This window comes from Dendrobates tinctorius, unplaced genomic scaffold (genome assembly GCF_039654945.1).
Source record: "Dendrobates tinctorius isolate UK_male_01 unplaced genomic scaffold, ASM3965494v1 ptg000136l, whole genome shotgun sequence".
In the NCBI taxonomy this organism is placed as follows: Eukaryota; Metazoa; Chordata; class Amphibia; order Anura; family Dendrobatidae; genus Dendrobates; species Dendrobates tinctorius.
The window spans coordinates 2,145,106-2,161,403 of record NW_027361804.1 but is presented as its reverse complement, the minus strand read 5'-3'; the positions used below and the strand labels follow the sequence as shown (position 1 = coordinate 2,161,403).

At 48.4% G+C, this 16,298-nt stretch overlaps 1 protein-coding gene across 5 annotated transcripts in view; it reads right to left on the bottom strand.

Moving 5' to 3' along the window:
- The window catches only part of IRAG2 (inositol 1,4,5-triphosphate receptor associated 2), a 72,650-nt gene that overhangs the window by 35,335 nt on the left and 21,017 nt on the right, over nt 1–16,298 (bottom strand). For all 5 annotated transcript variants that reach the window (XM_073544004.1, XM_073544008.1, XM_073544005.1 and 2 more), the window contains exons 15-17: nt 8,879–9,019; nt 8,472–8,570; nt 7,829–7,992 (exon numbers count right to left, since the gene is read on the bottom strand). In XM_073544004.1, coding sequence (XP_073400105.1) covers nt 7,829–7,992; nt 8,472–8,570; nt 8,879–9,019 — 404 coding nt within the window. The remainder of the gene's footprint in view (nt 1–7,828; nt 7,993–8,471; nt 8,571–8,878; nt 9,020–16,298) is intronic.

Here is a 16,298-nt window from a genome sequence, read left to right as displayed (position 1 = left end):
TAGGAGGATCTCCAACTTATCTACAATCAAGTTCAAGAAGAAATCAAGACGCCAAAACCAGACTTACTCATTATCATGGGAAACTTGAATGCCAAAGTTGGCCATGGCAAACATGGAACAGTTTTTGAAAACTTTGGACTTAGTTAACATAACGAGGCTGGAGGAAGATTCATTGACTTTTGTATCACAGTCAACTGTCCATCATGAACGCCTTCTTCCAAAATCACGAACGGAGACTCTACACATGGACATCACTGAATGGGGCCTTTAAGATTCAGACTGACCACATGTGTTTACCAAAGACCAAGGACCAAACTGTGGAACCGAGCATTAACTTTTGACATCAAAGATTAAAGTCAAGCTGTGCAAACTGACTAGACAACAGGCAGTTTCCAACTTTGACTAACATACCGGAAATTTTTGGAACCGACTTCACACCAGAGTTAGATCACTGGACATAGATGAAAGAAAGTCAGAGGAATAATGGATACATAAAGACTATTACTGAAGAAGCCAGGATAACAAACAAGAGGCAGAAGAGACCTGCGCAGCCATGGTTAACAGAAGAAACCCTAAGATCAAAGAAAAACGAATGGAAAGAAGGTAACAAGCAGGATGCAGTCATCAGTAAAAGACTAAAGAGCCATTTGAGCAGACAAAGAACTTTATTACCAAAAGATATGTACAGAGTCAGACAGCGAACATCTGAAAGGCAAGACAAGGAAGGCAAAGCAAAAGATCAAAGATACAACGAAAGTTGCTGCCAAGAGTGGGAATGTTGAAAGAAGCCAATGGGAACAAACAAACCGGGTCAGAACAGATCAAGGAACGGTGGAGAGGACAGAGCTCCTCTACAAGAACGACTCAGTGATACGGGAAGAAACAAAGATTGGAAAGGATAGCGAGCCGAACAAGCTGAAAGACAAAGTCGTTGCTGCGATAAAGCTTCTGTCAAACAACAAAGCGCCTGGATGTGATAATATTCCAATAGAACCAATACCACCATGGTTACTTACCGGTAGCCGGTTTTTCCGGAACCCATGACAGCACACCTGAGAGAGGGATCCCCGCCAGGACAGGAACCTACTGAGATATAAGGGGCGGCACCTCTCCCCTGCTTCAGTTGGTTACAGAGCATGAGAGGACTTCCCAGTTAGTTACATGTTAATCCAACACCACATCACAAACGCACCCTACTAATCGTGCACACCCATACGGTGAAAAGGGGGGGGGGAATATATGGGTGCTGTCATGGGTTCCGGAAAAACCGGCTACCGGTAAGTAACCATGGTGGTTTTCCCTTCACCCATGACAGCACACCTGATTTTTGGAGACTTCAAAACACCTTAGGGAGGGACCACCGCTTGTAGCACCCTTCTACCAAAGGTTAAGTCAGCCGAGGAGGATAGGTTTAATCTATAGTGCTTAAAGAAGGTTGAAGGTGAGGGCCCAGGTAGCGGCCTTACAAATTTGTTCAATCGATACCTCTGCCTTTTCAGCCCAGGAGGTCGCCACGGCTCTGGTGGAATGAGCCTTGATGCCGTCAGGAATCGGAACGCCACTAGCTGAACAGGCTACACTAATGGCCTCCCTAATCCATCTGGCAATAGTCCCTTTTGAAACTCCATAGCCTTTCCTGGCACCCTGAAAAGCTACAAATAGGGACTGGGACCTCCACTGGCTAGCGACAGATATATTCTAGCAGGGCTCTCTTAACATCCAAATTATGAAAGTTTTCCTCCCCTGGATTCTTTGGATTTTCGCAAAAAGATGGGAGGACAATCTCCTGACTTTGATGGAAATCTGATACTACCGTTTTTAATACCACCCTGTCCTGAAAAATGTGTGTATAGGGTGGATTCAGTGAGAGCCTGCAAGTCGCTTACTCTACGGGCCGATGTAAGGGCCACTAAAATTATCGTTTTTAGGGTCAGATATTTTATGGGTAGTTGTTGTAAAGGCTCATATGGTTCTTTTGTAAGGGCCTCTAGTACCAGGTTTAAATCCCACGGGGCTATTCTAGGTATTGGGATAGGCCTAGACCTATGGCAGGATTTGATAAATCTGGCTACCCATCTATTTGCTGCCAAGTTGCAGTTGTAGAGCGCACCTAGTGCAGATACTTGAACTGAGTGTTTACCGCTAACCCCAGCTGCAATCCTGATTGTAAAAACGCCAAGATGGCGCTAATCGGGGGCTCTTGTTCTAACTACTTACCTAGGAATTGCAGGAACTTATTCCTTGTTCTGCCATAGATATTAGTCGTCACCGGCTTCCTACTCTTTAGCAGGGTGGCCACCAACCCGGGAGAGAACCCTCTATCCGTTAGAAGCGACCTTTCAAATTCCACGCCGTCAGATGGAATCCCGTGACCTGAGCGTGGAATATTGGACCTTGAGCTAGTAGGTCCGGGATTTCTGGCAGAACCCATGGATCTGAGAGGGACATCATTCGTAGCATAGCGAACCAGGGCCTTTTTGGCCAAAATGGGGCTATTAGGATCACCCTGGCTTGATCGTTCCTGATCTTTCTGACAACTGTTGGGATCAGGGCCACTGGGGGGGGGGGGGGGGGGGGACGCATAGGCTAGTCTTAAGTCCCACGGAATCTGCAATGAGTCCACTGCCCATGGTTTTTCCCTCGGGTTTAGGGAGCAAAACCTCTCCACTTGCTTGTTGTTATTGTTGGCGAAGAGGTCTATCTATCCCTGGTTTCCCCCAAAGTTGTATTATTTTCAGCTGTATTATTTTTTTAAAAAAACAGACCGATTTAGAGCCCATTTTCCTTGCCTCAGTATTGCGGCTCAGGAAATCGGCCTCTATATTTTCTGCCCCCTTTATGTGCAAGGCCGTTAGAGAGAGTAGGTGCTGTTCTGCTCTGTGGAATATGTCGCTGGCTGCCTTAAGGAGTGTGATCTTGTACCCCCCTGGTGATTGATGCACGCCACCGTTACTTTGTTGTCCGACATAATGCGGACATTGCGGCCCCTGAGTAGGGGAATAAAGTCTCTTAGGGCTTTGTTCACTGCCCACAGTTCTCTCAGGTTGGAAGATGCACCCATCTCTTGAGGCCTCCAGGAATCCTGGGCCACATGACCCCTTAGGTGCGCTCCCCACCCCGAGGAGCTCGCGTCTGTCATTATTATATCGGTTGTCTATCTGTTCCATGGCATTTCTGAAGCCAAGTTTGTCCTGTCTAGCCACCAGTTGAGAGTCTCTGACCTCTAAGGAAAGCTCCAGTCTTCCTTCTAAACGCCCTCTCAGCGATCTTTGTGCTGACAGAACCTCCCCCTGAAGCAGTCAGGTGTGAAATTGAGCCCACCTGACCGCCGGAATACAGGACGTCAGGGTACCTAGTAGAGACATTGGGTTCCTCAAGGTCATGTGAGGTTGTCTCGGGCAGCCAAGGTCACCTTCTCCACCTTTTCTATCTTGGTATCCGATAGCAGACAAGCTTGCTGCTCTGAATCCAGGATAAATCCTAGAAAGGTCTGTTTTCTTAGGGGCTGTAGTCTCGATTTTTTGTAATTTACCATCCACCCTAGTTCCTGTAGGGTGTCGGTCACCCGGCTCAACTGTGCCATACAGTGGTCTTCTGAGCTGCCCACTATTAGGAAATCGTCCAAATAGGGTATTATGACTCTCGTGAATTCAGAGGAAGGCTCTTACCTCCGCTACGACTTTGGTAAAGACCCTCGGGGCTATAGATATGCCAAATGGAAGAGCCCAGAATTGAAAATGCCTGAGCACGCCCTGGATATAGAGAGCCACTCTCGTATTTTTGATAACCTGGGTGGATGGGGATGTGATAGTATGCATCCTTTAAATCGACTACAGCCATAAAACAATCTTGGTGTAGCAGTTTTATGGCTGTAGCTACCGATTCCATCTTGAAGGTCTGATTTTTATCCACTGATTGAGGCCTCTGAGGTTTATGATTGTCCTGAACGACTGATCTATTTTTTTTTTTAATCAGAAAAAGGGGGGGGAATAGAACCCCGCTCCCCCCTTCTGTATGTTCCGGATTTCCGAAAGGACCTGCTTGTCAACCAGGCTCAGATTTCTGATTCTAAGGCCAACTGCTCTTCGATCGCCTTCCTGATAGGGGTAACGACAAACGCCGCTTTTGGCTGGCGAATAAAGGGGATCTTCAGGCCTTCTCTTATGATGTATAGGATCCAGGTATTGGAAGAGATCTTTCCCCAGGCCTGAGAAAAGAGCGCTAATCTCCCCCCTCCCGGAATACTGGCGTCATTGTGGGGATTTTTTTGAAGTGGAGGTGCCTCCACCAAACATAAATCCAGACTTTTTTCTTTTATCTTCCCATCTTCTATCCGCCGGAGGACGACCCCTGTTGAATCTTCCTCTCCGAAAGGGCAGCCTTCTCTGATCTGCCGGGAATCTGGGAAAGCCTTTCTTTCTATCGCTTGCTTTCTCCAAGATATCATCTAAATTTTTCCCGAATAAAACAACCATCGCATGGGAGAGAGCACAGTTTAGCTTTAGACTGTAGGTCACCTGGACAGCCTTTAAGCCACAACGCGCGTCTGGCGGCATTTGATAATCCTGCCGCCCTATCTGTCAACCTCATTGAGTCCGCCAAGGTGTCCGCCAAAAAAAGCTGCTGCCCCGTGCAGAAGATACATATCTGCCAGTATTTTTTCTCTTGGGACTTGACGCTAGTCTCTAACTGCTGCAGCCAAACGATTAGGGAACACGCCGTGCAGGTGCCCACTATTGCCGGCTTCAATCTTCCTGCTGCTGCTTCCCATGCATGCCTTAGATAGGAATCCGCTTTTTTGTCTAGCAGGTCCCTAAGAACCCCTGAGTTTTCCAAGGGCAGAACCGATTTTTTTTTTAGAAGACCTGGACACCGCAGCGTCGATCTTTGGGACTTTGTCCCATATTTCTGCGTCCTTATGCTCAAAGGGGTACCGTCTCTTAGAGGAGGAGGGAAGAGCCCCTGATCTCTCAGGTTTCCTCCATTCTCTCTCAATGAGTGCTTGGACCTTTTCATTAACTGGAAAGGTCCGTTTTTTCCTCTCTTGTAGTCCCCCAAACATGACGTCCTCCAGGGACTTAGCCGCTTTTTCTTCCTGTAGGCCCATCGTTGCCCTGATGGCCTTGAGGAGAGCATCCATGTCTTCTACTGGAAAACATGGCTTACCACCCGTGTCACTCTTTGAGGAGTATGAGGAGGATGGGTGTTTGGTCTGAGACAAGGCCGAGGAGGAGCTTGACTTGGAACTAGGGGGATTCTTCCTACTCTTTTTTTCAACAAGGCCTTAATTGAACCTTCCATCTCTGACCTAATGGCAGATATAAGGTTGGTTGCGAAACTAGGCGCTTCTTCTGCCATGGTTCGCTGGATGCAACTGGCGCAGAAGTCTGCCAGTCTCTTGCTAGGGGTCTTTTACATATGGCACAATCCCTATTGTTCTTCTTACTCCCAGCTTTCTTAGGCTTTTAAACATACAACAGGGAACCCCTATTAACAGATTGCTAGCTTTCACGAAGATCACTCACCACCCGTAATCAAGGGTACCGGACTCGGAGGCTGTGTCGGAGCACGAGATCTGTGCTCTCTGGATCTTGAGGAGTCCCCGACCTGCGGCTGTGGCGACTGCTGCGACTGCTGCTTGAACGGCTTCCATGCTTGCGGCCAGAGGGCTGCGAGGGAGGCCGAGTCGGTGGAGACGGCAATCGCTCCTGCTCTGACTCCATGTTTGTCGGTCTGCCATGCCGCTCTTCCTGTTTAAATATACTGCCTCCGTCCTGGTGGGTGTCTTTTCCCCTCCCCCCTGCGACCGCCGGCTGACCGCTTCGGAAAAGCTGGCGTCACACCCGGCGCCATGACACCGTCGCCATGACACCGTCGCCTAGCTGACGTCAGCCGGCGCGGCCATGATCCCTTGCGCCGCTGACGCCAGCGGCCGGAAGACGCCTGCGGCTCTCCCTTGCTAGGTGCTCTGGGGGCGCGAGACCGCGGGCATGCACGGGGGGAGGGAGGCGCGGTGGAGCCTTCAGGAGCCGCCACGCACGCCCACACGAACCCGGAGCCCCAGGGATCACTGGGGACTGTGCTTCCAGGACCCGACGGCCGGCGCTACAGGTGAGGCACCCTGTTCTTCCCGCGCCAGGACGGGCCTGGGACCTTTAACCATGATAGGCACCGCTGACAGTGGGATTCCCTTCCAGGACAGGAACCCAACTGAAGCGGGGGAGAGGTGCCGCCCCTTATATCTCAGTAGGTTCCAGTCCTGGCGGGGCAGATCGCTCTCTCAGGTGTGCTGTCATGGGTGAAGGGAATAAGGTCTTCTGAAGCCGCAGTTGATGTCATCACACGCCTGTATCAACAGATATGGTCAACTGGTAAATGGCCCAAGGATTGGACAAGATCAACGTTTATTCCAGAGAAGGCAGATGCTACTGACTGTGGAAAGTATCAGACTATTGCGCTCATACCTCATGACAGCAAAATACTACAGATGATTCTACAAAGACGGCTACAGCCTTACTTATAAAGAACCGCCTGAGGAAGGAACAGGAGTCAGAAGGCCGAGGAACAAGAGATGGGATTGCTAACAGATGGATAATGGAAAAGTCCAAAGAATACAAGGAAATAGATTTTTTCTTCATCGACTACACCAAAGCCTTCCACTGTCGATCACTAGAAACTTTGTAATACCATGAAGGATATGGGTGAGCCGAACCAGCTGATCAGCCTCATTGGGAATGTTTACATCAACCACGAAGCAACGGTCTGAACGGGACACGGCATGGTTTAAAGTAGAGTGAGACATCAGACAAGGCGGCATCCTGTCACCATCTCTCTTCAGTTTACAGGAAGGCTGGGCTTGCCGAAAAAGAAGCAATCAAAATTGCTGGACAAATCATCAACAACCTTAAATACAAAGACGATACAACATTGGTAGCAACAAGCTTACACGAAATGAAGGACTTACTACGGAGTGACAAGATGGGAAGCTCGAGCATGGGACAACTAGTTACTCAATACAGGGAAGACAAAGATACTGACTACTGCCAGGTACAACCGGTACACATCCGAGATGGACGGCGATAAAATGTAAGCTGTAAAGAACTTCAGCCTTCTCAGATCGATGATCACTCAAATTGCAATGACGACACCGGAAGTCAAAAGGAGAATCGCTATGGAGAAATCAACAATGAGGTCACTGGACAAGGTCTCCAAATCCAGGAACATGGTGGTGAGGACACATCTGGTCTTTTCTGTGGCAACATATGGATGCAAAACCTGGAGGATAAAGAAACCAGACAAAAGAAGAATAAAAGCCTTCGAAGTGTGGTGCTGGAGAATGATGTTCTCAAAACCATGGATGGGAAGGAGAGCAACCAAAACAATCTTGGAACAAATCAAGCCAGACATGTCTTTCGAAGCAAGGATCACCAAGCTTCGACTTGTCTACTGTGGACACATCATACAAAGAGCAATAACTGGAGAAAAATATGGGCGGAAGAAGAGAAGGAACAAGGTGAAGAGGAAGACCAGCAACCCGATGGCTTGATACAATCAAGATAACTGTGGAGAAGACCCTGGTGACCTAAGGTTTCCGCAACATCAATCTTCCTACAGAGCGTTCATCCGTCACATCATCATGGCTTGAAATAGTCGAAGGCCATTAAAATAATAATGTTTGAGACTATAGCTGCGATAATACTGCCCCCCTATGTACATTATTACTACAAGGACGTGTATAATTTATTGGGTCATTGTTTTGCCCTTTGAGGTGTCGGGTTTAGGTCACCGTTGCCTCATAGCACAGGGCCGATGATCAGTTCTGTCTCACCTGGCGCTCAGCTCCTTCCTCAGGTGAAGTTGCTCCGTCTTCATCCTCCACAGATTTCCTGACAACTTTGCAAACTCCTTGTCCAGAGATTCCCGGTGCTGCTGCAGCTGCTGGAGTTTTTCTTCCCAGTTTTTCCTCCTTTCCCTCAAATCTTTTTGTATTATCTGAATAGAAGAATGGTAAAGTGGATGTCCCCGAGAGGTAAAGTGTCCAGTCCTGGCACTGCCATCTGCAGACACAACATGTCAATTGTTTACGTGTTTCTTTACTGCAGTTTTTCACCCATTTGAGATTAAATTGGATTAGGAAAAAAGAATCTACAGTTTTCAGTTTGTATCAATTCCTCATGTAGGAAAATAAAACACTGTTAGGAAAGCCCTTGTCTAGAAGCAGCTGCCCTTGTGATCCGTCGATCACCCTGATCAGTGATCATCAGCGGAAAGTTCTCTGCAGTGGCCACTACAGGCGAAATGTAGCATTACACAACAGATCATCATGGACTCCAGTAGTCGCCACTTTCTAAGATTCCTGAGTGATAACCTTCTCTTTTGTATCCTGTGTATCAGTGACATCTCTTAGTGCATTTCAATTTCCAGATCTCCATTGCCAAACATCACACAAGTTCGACCAAGACACAGTTTACCGTCATCTTCCCGGAAAGATCCTCCACGTTAATATCTGACTCCATCAGGTGTTGCAGGGGGAACAGCACTTGGTCAGCCATCACATTGGCGTCTTTTTGCTGGAACGGAAAAAAAAAAATTTAAAAAAACAAGATGGCTGCTGAAGATAAAAGGTAGCTAAATTACTCCATGAGAGTGTTTTATCTGGGCACTTTTAGGAGGGACCCAACCTGCCGCCACCACCCTCTTCAACCCAACCCGCCGCCACCACCCTCTTCAACCCAACCCACCACCACCCAACCCACCAGCCGCTACCATCCTCACCAATCCAGCACCACCACCACTCCAGCCAACCCCTCCCCACCAACCACCACTCTCCCAAACCCACCAGCCACCACCACTCACCCCTTCTCAAACCACCACTCACCAGCCCAAGGAGAATGGTCTTGAACTCTGAGGACATTTGTTCGTGACTGGGTTCTTGAAGCAACAGCAAAACCTCCCGATCCAAGGTGATGTCAAGAGAAGACATTCGTCCAGTAGAGCTCATCCAGTCAGGCGTAGAGATCTGGGCATAAGAAAGTGGGAATTGGACCTACCGGTAATGGTGTTTCCAGGAATCCATCCTGAAAGTACCATGGAGGACTTCCATCTCCTTACTGGGACAGGAAAAAATGAGAGGTTAAAAGGACCCTCCCATCTCCACCCTTCAGTGTCTTTTCCAAGTACCAAACCAGGATGGATGCAACAGAATATATTGACCATTCTTTATACAAATGTTTCGTCACAGAAGTATAGAATTTCTCAGAAGGAATGGAACTAGCCATGCTGTCAGGATGGATTCCTGGAAACACAATTACCGGTAGGTCCAATTACCATTTTCCAGGTCATCAATCCTGACAGCAGCATGGAGAATACCAAAGAATGGTGAACTAGGGTTGGACCACTGCGTGAAGAACCTTCCTACCAAAGGCCACTTGCCCTGAGAGTACATCTAGTTTGTAATATTTCGAGAAGGTACTCAGACTGAACCACGTTGTGGCCCTAAAGATCTGATCTACTAATGCCTCTCCTCTTTCTGCCATGAGGTGGCTATGGATGTAGTTGAATGGGCTCTTAGTGTCTCAGGAGGAGGTTTTCCTTCAGCCTCGTAGGCCAGACCAATCGTGGATCTGATCCACCTTGTTATTGTAGATTTTGCCGCCTTTTCACCCCTATCTGTTCCCTCATTCTGCACAAATAAGCTTGTGTCCTGTCTCCAGTACCTTGTTGCTTCCAGGTAGTGGAGAACCATCTGCCTAACATCTAGAGAGTGAAAGGACTGGTCTTTGGGGTTTCTATGGTGCTGGCAGAAGGAGGGAAGTAAGACTTCTGGGTTCATATTCTGGGTTGACACCACTTTGGGGAGAAAAGACTGGCTGAGCCTCAAGACTAATCGGTCCTCAAATATCTGCAGATAAGAGTCCTTGATAGACAGGGCCTGTAATTCTCCTACCCTCTTGGCTGATGTAATCGCAACTAGGAAAGCAGTTTTAAACGAGAGTCTGCTAATGTCCATACTGCTAACTGGCTCTTATGGATGCTTACATAGTGCATTGAGCAAAAGGTTCAGAACCCAAGGAGGGACAGATCTCCTCACCGAAGGTCTCAGCCTTTGTACTGCTCTGGAGAACCTTGCTATACAGGGGTGGGCTGATAGACCAAGTACCTTAAGTGTATTCTTCAACTCTCCCCAACAGTACAAATTTTCCATCCATGCAGAAATGCTTCCAGATCCTGTTATATATAGCTGAGGTTACAGGTTTCCTGCATGCTTGAAGGGTAGCGATCACTTCATCGGACAACCCTCTTAATCTCAGGACCTGCTTTTCTGGATCCATGCCGAAAGCTGTAGACTATCCGGATTGTGGTGGAACACTGGGCCCTGGCAGAGAAGGCATTTTCTTCTTGGAAGCAGAATGGGATCTTCCACCGACATCTTCCTCAGCAGCGGAAACCAACTCCTTTTCAGCCAGAGGACACCACCAAATTTATCTTCGCCCTTTCTTCCTGTACTTTCCTTAGTACTCTTGGAATCAGAGGAAGAGGGGGAGACGCATAGGACATGATTGGGATAGTGCATCAACACCGGCCAGATGGTTTAGAGGGAGGAAGAAAAAAAAAATAATTCCCTGGACCTTCACCTTTTCTCTGGATGTGAAGAGATCTACCCATGGAACTCCCCAGCGCTGACACAGCATGCCAAACACTTCAGCTCCCACTCTGTTGGAAATCACTTTTGCCTGCTCAAGAAGTCTGCCACCTGGTTCCTGGATCCTTCAAGGTGAACTGCTGAAATGGATAGCACCGTCCTTTCCACCCATCGAAAGATTTTCCCTGCCAGGTTTTGTAGGGAAGGATGTCTTGGACCCCCTTGATGGATGGCATAAGAACGCCACGGTTGTGTTGTCAGACAGGATTTTCACATGCCGCCCCTGACTACCGACTGGACCTGGAGTAGTACCTTCCATACTGCGTACAGTTCTCTGAAGTTTGAGGACCTGGCTCCAATTTCTGGGCTCCACGTTCCCTGGAAGTATCTTCCTTCCCTATGGCCACCCCAGACTCGCTGACTTGCATCGGTGGCGATTACTGTGCAGGGGGGAGAGAACCCAGGGAATTCCCGCCTGGAGGTTTTCCATAATGGTCCACCAGCGTAGAGATTTCCTCACCGAGCCGGATAGGAGCATCACGGTATCCAGGGACAGTTGTCATTTGCCCCAGGCCGATAGAATGACCCCTGGAGCCCCTGTGAGAGGAACTGACTGTACTGAATGCAGGGGATACATGAAGTCATTAGTCCCAGGATCCTCTTTGCCCCTCTGATGGAACAATGGCTTCCTGTAAATTGACGGATCCTGTCCCTTATAGCGGTCTGCTTCTCTAGTGGCAAAAAAAGATGTTCTTAGGTGGGAGTCTAGGAGAACCCCCTGGAACCTCTTCCTGGATTCTGGAAAGATATTCGACTTCTTCCAGTTTATCACCCATCCTAGTTTCTGTACCATGGAGACCGAGGTCTGGCAGTGCTCCATGAGTTGTTCCTTGGAGCTGGCTATGATCAGGAAGTTGTCTAGGTAGGGAACTATTAGGATTTCCTGTTTCCTTAGATAGGCGACCACTTCCACCACCGGGTTGGTGAACACTGGGTGCTGAAGCTAGGACAAAAGGAAGGCAACGGAATTGGTAGTGACGGACTCTTCCCTAGACACTTAGAGCAAACCTTAAGTACCGCTGGAAGGAAGCATGAATGGGAACGTGGTAGTACGCATTTTTTAAATCTAGAGTACACATCACCACGTTTGTCTATCGGGGATTGTAGACCTGATGGACTCCATCTTAAATCTTCTGTAATTTATCCAGCGGTAGTGGCCCTCGCATTTTTCTTGCTAGGGCACCGGGACTACTGCTCTGATCTTTAGGAGATCTTGGACATCTGATCACATGGGGGAAATGGCCGACTGGAGTCAGGAGTTTGTTATGAACCTCTCTGGTGGGGTCTGGGTAAACTATTGCCTAATCCCAAACACCCACTGATTTTCTGAGATCTCCTGCCAACATCCCAGGTACCACCCCTAGCCATACCCCCACTGATGGTGTCACTTTCTTCCTGAGCCTGAACCGAAGATGAGTCCTTGCCCCTACCTCCCTTGGGGTAGCTCCATCTGCCTGACTTACCCGTCCCCTTATATCAGCCCTTTCAGGCCTCTAGTTGGGTTGGGGTGTACGAAAGTCTTAGTTACTCACCGGTTAACGGTATTTTTCGGAGTCCATGACAGCACCACCTGAGAGAGGGGATCCGCCCTTCAGGAACAGGAAACCTACAGATACAAAAGGGCGGCACCTCTCCCACGCATCAGTTGGATTACAGAGCACAAGAGGACCACAATGGTTAATAGCATAATTTATATACAGTACTTTACACAACTATTCTTTACCGGTGTACATACAAGAGGAAGAAGTGAACACCCAAATTTAAACTAAAGGGAGGGAATATACGGGTGCTGTCATGGACTCCGAAAAATACCGTTAACCGGTGAGTAACTAAGACTTTATTCGGTCGTCCATGACAGCACCACCTGAGAGATTTACAGAGAGTAATAACTATTTTAGGGAGGGACTACAGCCTGCAGTACCCTTATACCAAAAGAGAGGTCTGTGGAAGCACCCAAGTCTAGCCTATAATGATTATAAAAGGTGCTCGGAGAGGACCAAGTAGCCGCCTTACATATCTGGTCAATGGAGACTTCTGATCTCTCGGCCCACGAGGACGCCATGGCTCTGGTGGAATGCGCCCTCACTTTTGCAGGTGCCGGTCTGCCCTTTGAGGTGTATGCAATTGAACTAGCCTCTCTAATCCACCTAGCTAGTGTATTTTTTGACACTCTACAGCCTTTCCTGGGACCTTGATGGGAGATAAATAGGGCATTCTCCTTTTTCCAGGGGTCAGTAACCGCTAGATATTCTTTAAGGCATTCTCTAACGTCTAAGGTGTGTAATTTCTCTTCCTTCTCATTAGCTGGATTAGGGAGGAAGGATGGAAGGACTATTTCCTGTGTTCTATGAAAGCTAGAAACTACCTTCGGTAAGTACGCCGGGTCAGGTCTGAGTATTACCCTATCGTCCTTAAACTGTAAATAAGGAGGACGCCTAGATAATGCCTGGATGTCGCTTACTCTACGAGCTGAGGTTAGAGCTACCAGGAAGGCTACCTTGAGGGACAGGTTTTTTATAGAGGCTGATGAGATGGGTTCGAATGGAGCTTCTGTCATGGCTGTGAGGACTAGGTTCAGGTCCCATGGCATGAATCTATCCTTCACCACTGGCCTGGATCTACCTGCTGCCTTGATGAATCTACTGACCCAGTAATTACCCGCGATGTTGCAGCTAAAGAGGGCCCCCAAGGCTGAAACTTGTACTTTGAGGGTACTAGTGGAGAGCCCCATTTCTAGACCTTTCTGAAGAAATTCTAAGATTTGATTTATAGGAGCCGAACCCCCAGCGACTACTCTAGAGTTCTTTAGGAATCTCTTCCAAATTCTGACATAGATCTTGGTAGTAGTGATCTTTCTACTTTTAAGTAGAGTGTCAACCAGGTCTGGGGAGAAGCCTTTATCTTTCAGCAGTGTCCGTTCAAACTCCACGCCGTCAGATGTAGGCCAGCCACCTGAGGATGAAAGACTGGGCCCTGGGATAGGAGATCCGGGATCTCCGGCAGGACCCAAGGATCGGACACTGACATGGTCCTGAGGCATGAGAACCAAGCCCTCCTGGGCCAAAACGGAGCGATCACTATAACTTTCGCTCTGTCTCTCCTGATTTTCCTCACCACTAGAGGTAATAGCGATAGGGGAGGGAAGGCATAGGATAGCCCGAAATCCCACTTTATCAGCAAGGAGTCTACCGCCAGGGGGTCTTCTCTGGGATTTAGTGAGCAAAACTGTCTTACTTTCCTGTTTTCTTTGGTGGCGAAGAGATCTATCTCTGGCAGTCCCCACTTCTGTACAATCAGGTCGAAGATAGAGTTTTTTAGGGACCATTCTCCTTGCCTTAAGAGATTGCGGCTCAGGAAATCTGCCGTGGTGTTTTCTTTCCCCTTTATATGTAGAGCTGTTAATGATAGGAAATGCTGCTCTGCTAGCTGGAACAGCCGTTCTGCTACATTCATCAGGGATTTGGAACGGGTCCCGCCTTGGTGGTTGATATACGCTACGGTGACCAGATTGTCGGAGAACACTCGCACATGATGGCCCTGTATATACACAAGCAGTTCTTTAGCCGCCAGCTCTACTGCTGTCAATTCTTTCAAGTTGGATGACATCTCTATCTGATGATGTTCCCATAGGCCCTGGACCAGAATTTCCCCCATATGAGACCCCCAACCGGAAGGGCTAGCATCCGTGGTGATTATGCGGGATATGTCATATTCCCAGGGAACCCCTCTGGATAAATTATTCTCATCTAGCCACCATTCTAGGGACTCCCTTGTGTTTCGGGACAAGGTTAGCTGGCCCTCTAAGTAACCCCCAAGCATTTTTTGATGCCTTAAGACCTCGCCCTGTAGAGTTCTTGAATGAAACTGGGCCCACTGGACCGCCGGGATACAGGAGGAAAGTGAACCTAGAAGGGACATGGCTTTCCTGAGGGACATGGTCGGGTTATTGGAAGCGTTCAGGACCTGATAGTGTAGGCGAAACAGCTTCTCTGGGGGCAGACGGCATTCCTGTTTTACGGAATCTAGGATGAGGCCCAAGAATTGTTGGATTCTCATCGGCTGTAACCGAGATTTTTTAATGTTAAGCAGCCATCCTAACCGTTCTAGGGCAGACCTTGCCCTTTGTAGCTGTTGCAAACAATGGTTAGCCGTTTTCCCTACAATCAAGAAGTCATCTAAGTAGGGAACTACTAAAATGTCTGATTCACGTAGATGGGCCATAACTTCCGCTACTACTTTAGTAAACACACGGGGAGCGACTGCTACCCCAAAGGGGAGGGCCGCATACTGGAAATGTTGAACTGACCCATCTAACTGCACTGCCACTCTGAGAAAACTCTGATGATCTGCATGAATGGGTATATGGTAGTAGACATCTTTCAAATCTAACACCACCATGAAGCAGTTTTGAAACAGTAATTTTATTGTTGAATTAATTGTTTCCATCTTAAATGGACGTGTGACCAGGAATTCATTGAGGGATTTAAGATTTATTATGGTCCTAAAGGAACTGTCTGGCTTGCGGACCAGGAACAAAGGGGAGTAGAAACCTTTCCCCCTTTCTTCCTCTGGAACTTTAGTTAGGACCTTTTTATGGCAAAGATCCCGAACTTCAGCTTCCAGGGCAGACTGTTCTGATGAGGATGACCTAAGAGGAGTGACCTTAAAACGATCTTGGGGAACCCGGGAGAATTCTAGTCGTAGGCCCGCAGTTACCACCCCCAGTATCCAGTTGCTATTAGAGATTAATGCCCAGGCCGGGTAGAAGGCAGCTAGTCTCCCCCCTACCGGAGCAACTAGTCATTGGGGCGGCTTTTTAGTGTCCCGTGCTGGACCTTCCTGGCGCCCCCCTCCTCCGAACATGAATCCAGTACCTCTCCTTCTTTTGTCGTCCCATCTGCCCTGATCCCTGGACGGCCTCCTACGGAAATATCCTTTCCTGGTAAAGGGGCGTCTAAAAGAGGGGTTCGGCAGGCTGGGGAACTTCTTTTTATCGTCCCCGGCCTTTTCTAAAAGTTCATCCAGGACGGGCCCAAACAGGTATTCGCCCTCACAAGGAATGGAACAGAGTCGAGATCTGGCCTGGATGTCTCCTGGCCAGCATTTTAACCAGAGAGCCCTTCGAGCTGCGTTGGATAAACCTGCGGTCCTGGCCGCCATCCTCGCAGAATCTGCTGACGCATCAGCCAGAAAAGCAGCAGCACTTTGGATAACTGGTAAGGCTTTTCGAATGTATGCTCTCGAGGTTCCATCCTTCAATTGGGAATCCAGCTGATCCAGCCAGACCATCAAGGATCTGGCCGTACATGTGGCCGCTACCGCTGGTCTCAATGCACCCGCTGACATCTCCCATGTTCCTTTCAGAAAAGAATCCGCTTTTTTATCTAGCGGGTCTTTTAAGGAGGCCATGTCATCGAAAGGTATGGAGGACTTTTTGGAGGCTTTGGCCACTGCCGCGTCCAGCTTAGGGGCCTTGTCCCATTTGGTTACCACTGGGTCATCAAACGGGTACCTTCGTTTGAAGGCAGGTGGCAAAGAACCTCTTTTTTCAGGCTTTTTCCATTCTCTATTTATTAGGTTCTGGACTTTATCATTC